Below are 11,914 nucleotides of genomic sequence, written 5' to 3'. Positions count from 1 at the left end.
GCCATGCCGCATGCTGTCCTGTCCAGGAAGGATACCCGACCTGCCTGATCCTCCTAGCCTGTCTGCTGAGACAGAGATGTTGCTGAATGTCATGATGGCATTTTTTCTTAGCAACGGTATTTAACATTTCAGGATGGAAGACACCGGCCATTTTGGACTTGTCAGTCCCTGACGGCACAGGTTGGACCCAAACATGGCCATGCAGAAACACCCTTGCATTCCCCACCCTCTGGTAACTCGAGCCAGTAACTCTTAACACACCACTGAGCATTTTTCAAAAGTTTTCCCACAAAGTTTCTGTTAGCCCCTCAACAGCCTCATGTACTCGTGGCCAAAAGGCAGGTAGCACCTTTCTACTATTAAATTACTAAAACTAGTGGGTCCGTCCCCTGCCCAAAGTGCAGTAATGTGGGCATGACCTGGGCTATTTGAAATCAGCTTTGACCATTAGGAAGAGTACTAGAAAACCCAGTCCACGACCAGTTGCAGGGGGGACTTTCACTTTTGATAAAAAAGAGAAACAGAAGTGGATTTGAAACATTCGTTTCCCTTTATTTGCTCAGTGAGGCTGATGTGTACTGCACATTAAAAAAAAAAATATCACAGGAATTTTCATACAATGAATTAAACCACAAAATTACATGTAGAATTGGCAGGTGGAAAATAGCCCAGCGTGGGCTTAACTAATAGCTCGCTTTCCCTGTTCAGCATAGTCCAACCAATAGCTTTACATGTTCACCTACTGTACAAATTTTACAGTAGCTCCATCAGGTCAGTGGTTCACATTATTGAAAATGTCTGTCACATAGGTACAAATTTAGAATCATCACATCATATTACATGGCTATTCTAGGTCATTTATAGATCAGATCTTATACTACAGTGATTGAAGTTCTCATTACAGCTATCAAAAAGGACACATAATCATTACCTACTGTAAGCTTATATCTTAAGGGATCAGAAGAAGGTGTGTGTTTTCTTTTTTTCTTTTTCTTTTTTTTTTTTTTTTCAACTGACCCAAGTATTACACCCCAGAGGCACAAACTTTCTTCTCGATGCTGCTTTTGGTGATGGCAGCCCAACTGCTTTTCAGAACAGTTCAGCACAGATATTTTTCCTCAATTTTAGGCTCCCTCTGTTTGGATTTGGATCATTTTACCTTATGTAGGAATTACTTTGTTATAGCTCCAGAAAAGACCATAGTTTCTAAGTACCAGTTCTGTTACCTGTATTGCAGATGTGGTACTTACCACAGCATGAAAGCAACAGTACAATCTTCATCTAAAAGACATACAGAGCTATGCTGCAATTTGCCTCCAGTGACAATGTGGCACATGTGCTAATTTGAAATGTTCTGGGGGGGGGAGAGAAAAGGAAACACTGAGTTTATATTTTGATGGGTTACCTACTACAGTGTCTACAAATGATACAAATAGCTTTATTCAGCAATCCTAGCTCTACATTAATTTCATATGTAATCTGTAAATCCACAGAGGAAAGCCATCTTTAAGATACGAATGCTTGCCAGGCCAGTGAAAAAAAAAAAAAAAAAGACTCATAACATTATGCCTGCTTGATGGAAAATAAACAGCCCACCCCCTCCTCCCACCCCAAAAAATCCCCACCAATTTATTCATGTCAGCAATGTAGGGCAAAAGAGAATGTATTTTAAATTTAATCACATAAATTAAAAGGCAAAATAGGTAATGCGTCTGGTCCTTGAACACATAATATGATATACTAAATATTGATTTCTTAAAAATAATTTATTGCTTTTAATATTTTTCTTTACAACAGAAGATACTCAAAATCCAGAAAGGAAAATTGTAAACTTTTAGTTTGGCATTCACACAAAGTTAAAATACCTGCATTTTTAACCTACAGAGCAACAACGAGAATTATGCAGATTAAAGAATGTTACAGTTGTAACACAGAACCTCTGAAAAAGTTCTTTTCTTTTTTTCTTTTTTCTTTTTTATTGCTATCTATCTACTGAGAAATAAGAAGCCAAAAAATCAAGCAAGCATCCGACAGGACAGACAGTGGAATCTCTCAGAACACAATATGCTGGTGATAAAATGAATGCAGCCATCAAAATCAACTGCACTGGCATGGGGGTGGAATCAGTTTTCTAAGATTGGGAGTGGGAAAGGAGATTAAATAGTTAGGTGTGCCATACCTTTAAGAGGAGTCATGAATGCCAAACAGTAATAGAATACCAAATCTATACATTCGCGAGCAAATTCCAAACTTTGCTGATTCAGTCTAGAGACTCCAAGTTCAGATGAAATTCTGATGCTCAGAATAGTAGTAGTTTACTGTTGTGTTTTCTTTTTTTTTCTTTCCTGAAGTTTATATTTAATTTACCAGAAGCAATGTCATCAGCAACAATGTCATGGGCACATCTGAGGCCATGCTAGTGCATAGTAAAAAAAAAGAAGAAGAAGAAAAAAAAAACAACAAAAAACCACTGCTTCTGCAAAAGCTGAATTTCCAGACAAAGCACTTACTCCAAACTGACAACCGTCATGCATCCTAGGTATAAAATTTCCACTGGCCTTTTATTATTTTAGTCATCTCATAATTTATAATAAATAGGATAATCTTAACTGATAAATATGTCTCTTTAGTAAACAAAGGAATGAAGGATCAGTATTTATACAGGATGCATAACTGTAAAAAATATAGATAAATACCATCATTAAACTCTGCCAATGAAAAGATTACTGGCTTCAACAACAGTGTTTAGACACAGAATTACTGTAAAAATCATACTGTACTTAGTACCTCAGCATATTTTTATCAAATTAAAATCACAAAAATTAAAACAAAATAGCATTTTAAAAAGATTTTTGACCTCTAGTTCCAAAACTACTGTTGATACATAAAATAAAAACATTTCTTAATGATTACCCATTTGAGAGACTTTACATAAAATTATGGTATCTCCTAGAAAAATTTAGATGAGAAAATTTCATTTCCCTAACAAATTCAGTGTATAAAACTGCAAAAGAAAATCAAGCAATGAGAAAAATGTGGAAAAATACTGCAGAAGTGGTTAATACCTTTTGGGCTAGGGTAAGTGTTGACAAAGTTCTTATATAAGCTCACCAAAGGAGGGATGAATGTGTGTAAAGCATTTTTGCACTCAGACACACGCGCACACGCACACCCTCACCCACACGCTTTTCTCTCTTTTTTTTTTACAATCAAATATATATAAGCGTTAAGTTCAGCTTTCTACATATGTTAGTGTACAATAATTGTTTCACCTCATATAATTACATTTGAGTATTCTTGATTAAGAAAAATTCAGCAGTTTTTGAAAAGAAGGCTGCATTTACAGTGCATAGCTGTAACAAAAAAAACCATTGTCATACAGTATGTACATAAATAAAAATACTCCATTTAACATCTGTAAATACTCAACTACTTTAAAGAATGTAGCAAATAAACTATCTGTGCACACACCCAGATAGTTATATCCAACTCTCATTAATAATGTAACACCACGTCCGCTCATTAGAATAAATCGCTGAACAAGCTGCACATTTGACCATTAACAAGGCTTTGAAAACTTTGCTGTGGAAGATCAACGTTGTAGACATTTACATGGGTGTCAGAATTAAAAGATGAAACTTCAAAATGTTAGGGAAGCTTTAGCCTTTCATTTTCTCTTCTGCAAGGAAAAAAAAAAAGAAAAAAAAAACAGAAAAGAGAAGAAAAGAAAACTCTTAAAACAAAACTAAAACACATTGCAGACTTCTGGGACCTGTGGTTTCTTCTGGATTGTCATATTATCACTGTGTTGTGAGAAGAAGCTTCATTTAAAAAAAAATGCAGTGTCTGATCCTCAGACATCAGCAGCCATAGTTCTCAAATTTGTTTTCTTCTAATTTGTTTTTGTTTTGTTAAAATGCACTATGTACACATTTTGAAGTTCTATATTGTAAGTGTATCTCTGTGGAACTGCTGCCATGACATGTGGTTTGCCCTCGACTGCACGAGGACCACTGGGCTCCCCCGCCACCGGTCACCCGCGAAAGCAAAGCTGACACCCATGGACACGCGTGTGCTTGCTGGATAGCCATTCCGCCTCCTCACTCCTCGAGCAGCTGTGTTCATGTAAACCATGGTTTTGAACAGAGAGTGTAAAGTAGGAGAAATTCCTAAGTATGACTTTTCAATTGTCCATTATTGAAGGACGTGATGTCCGTGAGGTATTCGCCATCCCTCCATTTTCCTCTGGTGTGATGCATGTTACCTGCGCAGGCTCCGCTGTGCCTCTTTAAGTAAACTATCAAAATCCATGGAGTCATACTTGCTTTTAGTGGAAGCAGGATCAAAATCATCTGAGTTTGAATCTGAAACCAAAGAGATGCAAGTTCAGTTAAGAGGCATGAAACACTGGCTAGCACTTACATTATTTTTTTGTACGGCAGCACCAACAAAGCACTACAGAAACCATCTATTTGCCATTAGACCTTTGTGGAAACAGGATGCTTAAAGACCAGAAACAGCCATCAGAGAAGCTTTAGGTATGGACAGAGCTTTCCGATAAGAATCAAGGCCTAAAAAAGTAGTACATCTCCTAAGCAGGGTGAGAGAACGATAAAGAGTTTCTTCAAGAACTGAACACTGCTACACTGCTACTTAGAGGTCTCTCAGTAGTCTCAGAATGGTTGAGGTTGGAAGGGACCTCTGGAGATCATCAGTCCAAAACTGGTCCAGGTAATCTTGACAGGTGCTTTACCAAAAGCTCCACCATGGTTTTGCAAGACGCAATACCCCTAACTCACTTCTCCCAAGAGAGATGATAGCAGTGGCTGTGCAGAAAGCCAGCACAGGCTGCGGGGTGGCACGCAAGGGACACTGCTGCTCCTGGCTGACCTGCTGCAGGGCCCAATGCATATCACTACACCTCCCTCAATCTCTCTTTTCACTTCCGCTCTGATTGTTTTGGTTTGCTTGTTCAGCAAACCAAACAACTGAGGGCAAAGTCTCCACGCTGCTGTACAAGCAATCTCAGGTGGCATCCTCAGATCTTTGTAACATAAGTGTAACAGCAAGAACAGTGGTTCAGACCCTGTGGAATGTGTGTTTTAGGTGGGATCTATAATACTTGCTCCAGTGTTGATAGTTGTTTAGACAGACATCGGTCTGTTTCTCGAGCAGAGGAGGGATGGTACCTTTGTGACCATGTAGTTCTACTACAGCAATTATTGATGTGACTGCAAGCACTGAATTTCCTTTTGGAGTCATTCCTGCTCAACACTGGCTCTCCCTGGTAGCTATGTCACAGTTCCTTTATGAGAGTGCCCTTTTCTTGCCATTTCTTGTGTTGAATTAATCAGAACTCCCCATCTACCACTATACAACGCACTGTGAATTAAATGTTCATTACAAGTTCTGTTAAGACAATATCTTCTCACAGAGGAGAGGTGTTAAACTTCTGACTACTATTTTCAAGTGTTTTCTTTCTTCTATACTCAACCCAAGGCTGATTAATTCTCTCCATCCTCGTACTAGCTCATGAATTTTAAAGTTCATCCTGCCTATGTAGCTCTATTAGATACTCCGTGAAATACAGAGAATGCAGTCTGAAGTAGAGAAGCTCAAGCTGTCAGCAGGACAAAGTGAAAATACTCAGAGATTCTCTGGGAATCCCACTCACTCTGGAAAGATCTGCCAGGGAATACTCCCAGTGATGAATAATGTTCCAAAAGGGTTCCCTTCAGACAACTTATTTTAAACCCCAGATTTTCTGAGATACAGAGACTACCCTGGCTTCCGCTACTGAAGATAAGTCAAATCAAGTCAAGACTTCAATCTGTTTTTACTGTTTTTATCAGCCTGCATTTTGACAAACGCCTTGCTACCTTTTATATTTTCAGCATCAACCTTATATCTCTTCAGTAGTCAATTGCCTTTTCTTAGCTTTACATTATCTGTTTAGCCACTGAAGTGAATTATAGCATATTCATTGTGAACAATGTGTATCATCTTTATCATTTATTCTGAAAAGACATCAATTGGTTTGAAAAAATATATTTGTATTCACTTCCTGCGTTGCACAAAGCCAAGGGCAGCAGATACAAGATTTCATTAGCAATGTGTTACAGAGTTATGCAGAGATTTTAATGACTGTGGTCATTTATTCATAAAAAACACAGTATCTGATTAATATAGATTCAACGGCAAATTGTCCCTTGCTATTTTATTCAGAAAAGAGCATCTCCCACACTTTTAGACTATTTATATAGGTATCAGGAAAGCTTTAACATTTAATGAACACTTTACAAGGTAATTAAATAAGAGGTAAGTTTACAATATAATTTCACAGAGGATGTTTTGGAAGTCTGCATGGTCTCTTTGTGCACATACATAACAACACTTTTCCTCTAAGAATCTGAACACCTCCAAATATCCTTTCAAGGGGATGCATCACACCCAGAGCATAGGGCAGAACCATACATTTATGCCCAAACAGAACTGGGGAAGATCCACGTGAGTTATCACTGCTGGTGTGCACACTTGGGACTAGAGACTGGTGTGCACACTGCCCCCCACCAATGGGACACCAAACACCAAGGGACATGCCAAGCTCTCCACTGGCTGAACCCTCTCACATCATGACTGGAAGTCCCTGAAAAGAGACACATTCACAGATAGATGCTTATGGACAATGTGGGAGCCACCAGTTGAGATCTGTGGTCTTTTCTATACTACGGGTCAAATTTGGTCATGAACCCTTCTATCTTTCAAACCTAAGAAACTATGAACCACATTTAAGGAGTGTCTCTGGCAAGCTCTACAGCACAATTCACAGCAAAGTTAAGAATCATAGTGATTTTTTGGGGAGATGAGGCATCTACTTGATGCTGTTTAGGGTTCATTTAAATAAATCAAGTATTAGACCCAAGAAGCCATTGTAAGCAAAGGAACCAGCAAGTTTCTGCGGTGCTATCATTTCAGTTCAGCGAAGTACTATTGAATACCAGGCATTTGTTTTGATAATGATGGAAATGAGCTTTAAAAAAAATTCACAGTCTGAAATATCTGGAAAAAGTCAACTCAACGTAGAGTTCAGATTAGTAAACTTTTAAACTTCTTGCAGCAAGCAAAAAACCACCTTCTTGAAACTCCTCACACCATTTATATACAAGCAGCAAACAAAAACTAAGCAAACCTTAATTTCTCCTGAACTACGAGGTACCAGTTATGTACTTTAATTCACTAGAACAAAATACCTACCTAGGTCTGCATAGTTAGACTTGCAAAATTGCTTGCGTCCACAAAAGTACAGCTCAAAGTCAGGTTCATTTGACCTGCGTAAAGTGTATCCATTCTCAAGAGCAGCAAAGGCATCACAAGTGTAGCGGTAGGTGATGAAACCATAGCTGTCTCTGTAATTGAAAAATACAGTTGTGAACGAAAGCTAAGAAGAGTTAACACACATTAGCGTAACCCCTTCCTGAAAGCAAGAACTTGCAGGAGATCCAGCAATGGAAATGCCAGAAGTACAACATCCATTTATCAGCATGATTGTCCTGTCAGGCAGCTAAATACTTATTTCTGGGACAGGAAATCTCAACTAGCAAGATTAATAAATAAGGATGAAAGAAAATAAATAAGGTTTTGAACTCAGCATGTCATCTGTCACAGTACTTACACAGGTAACTCCCATACCAGTAATCTTACTGCCATAATTTTTTACATATGGCAGCTCCCAAACAAGAAGTAATCTCAAAAGTTCTTACCCATCATCCTGCAAATTTACTGTGCACTCCTCGATTTCACCAAAAACTTCAAACCGGTCCCTCAGTTCTGTTCGGGATGTGTCAGGTCTGATTTTACTCACATAAATCACACGACGTTCTTCCTGTTGATAAAGAGCAACAGGGAACACATATTTTTACCGAATGTGTAATACAGATGAACCTATACATACATGCATACATATACACACATGGATGTGAAAAGGATGCATAATTATAGTAAAAGTCACTTGTGGGAGACCTACTGCATCCTGCTAGTGAGTGAAATAGTTCTCTTCTGGAAAGCATTTGAAGTATTTAAACGATGCCAGCTTTGCCAGGTGGCGTTCTCCTGAAAGTGTTCTGCTACACACTGGTAGACCACTCCCTTCTTATCTTATTACATCTTCTTCCCTTCCAGTCTTCTCACCACTTGCCCTTTAAGACTGCAAACTTCAGAACCAGGGACTCCCCTCCTCTTGCAATATGTACAACACTGGGCAAAATCCATCTTAGTTGTGGAGTACTATGAAGTAACACAGTAACTGCATAAATGTCCCATGAACATTGACAAATGGGTTATAAACATAACATTATAAACTTAGAAGACTCATTAGCTGCCTCATCCTGCAATTGGCAGTTCCATACCTTAAATAGAGGGAAAACTGCTAGGAGTCCAGAAGATGACTTTTATTAAAATAGATACTGGGGAGGAGAAGGGAGAAAAATAAAATGTGTCCTGTGGCCACCATTACCTTTCTTAGGAAAAAGAACATGACTGAATTCCCTGGTTTTACAGGTTTTCATGTTCCTTTGCATGTTCCTTTGACACTGGGAGCAAAACAACACAGATACTTTCAAAACAATCAAGTTGTGATCATATCATTCCTTCTTGAGTGAAAATGCTCAGCAGAATGACAGAGACTAGGAAACCCTGGAAGAGTCACTTTGTGAATATTTGGATTAGCACTTTACCAAGGACAAAGCCATTCAGTGAGTTGCAAGAAAAAAAAAAAAAGAAAAAAAAAAGAAAAAAAAAGGCAAAAGGAGATCTTCAAACCACTGACCTTAAGGTAATCAGGGCAAAGAAGAATTGGCTACAGATGGGCTGGGTGCTCAGCCCTCCTTGTCTCTGATTGCCTCTGGCCTGAAGAACCCTGTCACTGTTGGCCTCCTGCTCATTCCCTGCACTCACCCACGTTTGTCCCGTAAGTTGTTCCACCACCAAATTCTCAGCTGGTGTAAAGCTGTCAGTTAGTGGAGCAATGTCAGTTTAAACCATCAACTCAGGCACCTGACACTTGCACAGAATTTAGGTGCCGAATTCCAAAGGAGCTATACTGACTGCTGAGAATTCAGGACTATCTTAACCTGGAGGTGCCTAAAGGCTAATGGCACCTCAACTCTGCAATGCTAAAGGCTCCAGGGACCTAAATATAGACTTGTGTTCCTGCTCAGAAACATCCTAGCCTGAAGAGAAAGGTAGCTTTCAGTGTTACAGTTCAGATATAGCACAAAATGTACGTTTTCCAAGAGTCCCCACAGAGGCATAAGGTACCAGTCATTCTTGGGAGACAGTTAATAGTCACACCTAAGACAGCAAGACAGGTCAGACCAAAATACATGTGGAAAGACATATGGTCCTGATGCCTCTTCTTTACTCGTTCGAACACACATTTGAGATAAAGGGACCATCAGAACTGTTCTTAGTTATGGGCATATGAACTTGGCTCCCTCTTCCCAGGACAGCACTCTTTACCCAGAACCTGTTTAATGTAAAATAAATAAATTTCTGCAGCTGGAAGACGAAACTAATATACCTTCCTCTCAAGAGAAACTCCTCTCTAGCATACCAAGTCAACTATTTTTGCTTACTCTTTTCCTGGCCCCACAAATCTTAGGGGCCTGAATCCAGTCCATCTAAGCTCTGGTGAAATGAAAGATAAGGGATCAAGGCCCTAGCAAACAGATCCAAGAATCAAATGCATCCACTTCTTGGACAAAAGCTCTACCCACTAAGGTATGTCACAAAAAGTGACCACTGCAACCACGTCGGTCTGTTATAGCTCCCTGGTCAGCCGAGTGGAGACCCTGACTGCTCTACCAAAGTATGTATATGCTCTCCTTAACCAATGCGATCAGGGAAGTATCTGATTTAGGTGCCTGAAACTACAGCTTTTATTGAATATACAAGGAACCAAGGTGACAGGCTTAATAGTCCTCAATCGCCCTGCTGCGACACACACTTCCATTTTAAAATGCTATGCCCTCTGAAGTTCATGGTCTAAAAGCTGCTCTTGCTCTTTGCCATAGCACTACAATCTGGAAAAGTTAGCACGGCTAAAAGAAGGGCAAGTGTGCTCACAGGTGGCCATAAATTTATGAAGGAGGGGTACTTTACAGACAGCTGCTGCTTTTTAGCTCTGTCTGTACCCTGTCCAAGTCCAGAGCCCTGACTCTCCTGACAGGAGAATGAACTAGGGAATGCAGACAGCAAGCAACAGAAATCTGCATTTCTTCCATTTTCCCCATTCTAATTCTGCTTAGTTTCAGTATGGTTGGGTGCCATAAACTTCAAAACCAGGAAAATCTGCATATGCACAGTAATTACTTTTTCAGACTGTTTTACCAAATCAAGGATTTAACCGCATTGAAACACTTGATAAGAAACAATTCCATTGATACTTGCTATTGAACCTAAATGACTGACCAGATGGAGCAGAACATAACATAGCAGACTGTCTAATATACTTTAGCTGAGATAATACATCTCGACTGAAAAAACATAATGTTTCACTCACTGACATGGAGATTGTTATATTACAGTGTGATGGAAATAACTATTGCACGCTCTTCTATAAGACTGTGCATGCCTGTGCAATTTTTCCTTCTTTTATCCCTCTAATAACTTTTATATATCTAATATCCCTTTAAGACAACTGTAATAAAACAAAAGTGAACAATTAAAAAAAAAGCCTGTTAAACTATCATTAAGGGAATAAGTTAAACCTGCAAAATTAAGGAAATTCAAATTTAAAGCTGAAATGCACCATATGTCCTCCAGTGTGCACACATGAGGAGATGTTCGTTCAAGTATTTTTTAAAGCAGAGAGCCATGATGGTATAAGATATTAGAAAACACAGGCTCTGTACAGCACTGTCTTTGTCTTGGTTAATTTCAGTTTATTTAAAGCAATTACGAAAAAAAAGTATTTGTATTCACAGAGACACCTGACTTTTATTCTCATTAATAATAAGAGCTATAGAAGCCTAACAAGATTACAACATACCTCTAAATGTTAAAGACCTTTATTTTATCACAAGTTACGTGTATACGTCTGTATGTGCATATTAAGTATGCTTTTTACTGCACTTGTTAGAGGAGATGATATATGACTTGGGAACCTAGAGGGCTGCAGAGAAAAGCTTTTGTTTTCAATTTAATGTGGGCAGAGGGAACCCGCAGGAAACTCCACATGACAGCGTTCATATTTCCCTCCCAAAAGTGCAGATGATTTATTTTGCGACATAAGCTTTAAGCGTATGTAGTTCCTGCAGTACCTGCTTTGCCAGATAAATAAAGTAAAAAAGAAGAGCCTGGCCAGCTCCCCCAAGCCCAATATGTCTGTCTTCTTCTGCTCTATCTAAAGCTCCTTCTTCTTAATTTTGCTCTTTCTTCCTGGCAGTAAGAACACTTGAATAGGCAGATGTGGCAGAGAGTTTCAGACTGAAAAGCAGTGTTTCAAGTCTCAAATGAAAATACTAAAGCATTAGCATGCCTAAACTGGATAAAACTACCAGGATATAGTAGTTTTAAGGATACAAATCCCCCAAAACATTCTCTGATGCTAAGGATCTTTTTGTCTTGCAAAAGCTTCCTCCAAAACTCTTTTTTATTTTCCCTTCCTCATTCTTAATATTTAATTTCACAAAAGCCCAGACCAACAGACGTATTAGTATTCACATGTTTTTTTATACCAGGCTTCTTCACCCAACATTTGTTTCCTTTGCATGCCTCTCCTTGCCGCACCCTGGGGTGCTGCTAAGCAGGCTCTGTGGGAACTCCAGAGGTGACAGCACACTGTGCTGCTGTCCTCATTCTCCCTGCCACCTTTTGTCTGCACATTTCTGGTGCATACCAGGTTTTCCAAGAGCCA

General features: G+C 39.1%; 1 protein-coding gene across 8 annotated transcripts in view; it reads right to left on the bottom strand.

Annotated features, from left to right (window-relative positions):
- Nucleotides 1–531: 531 nt before the first annotated feature.
- PPARGC1A (PPARG coactivator 1 alpha) overlaps nucleotides 532–11,914 on the bottom strand; it is a 361,741-nt gene continuing 350,358 nt past the window's right edge. For all 8 annotated transcript variants that reach the window (XM_080590849.1, XM_080590853.1, XM_080590852.1 and 5 more), the window contains 3 exons: nucleotides 7,761–7,882; nucleotides 7,255–7,406; nucleotides 532–4,364 (listed from right to left, as the gene is read on the bottom strand). In XM_080590849.1, coding sequence (XP_080446975.1) covers nucleotides 4,261–4,364; nucleotides 7,255–7,406; nucleotides 7,761–7,882 — 378 coding nt within the window. In that variant the 3' untranslated portion in view covers nucleotides 532–4,260. The remainder of the gene's footprint in view (nucleotides 4,365–7,254; nucleotides 7,407–7,760; nucleotides 7,883–11,914) is intronic.

Source organism: Anser brachyrhynchus (assembly GCF_964034855.1).
Source record: "Anser brachyrhynchus genome assembly, chromosome: 4".
NCBI lineage: Eukaryota > Metazoa > Chordata > Aves > Anseriformes > Anatidae > Anser > Anser brachyrhynchus.
Note: the sequence above shows the minus strand (reverse complement) of the source record. Positions and strands in the feature narration are given on the sequence as shown.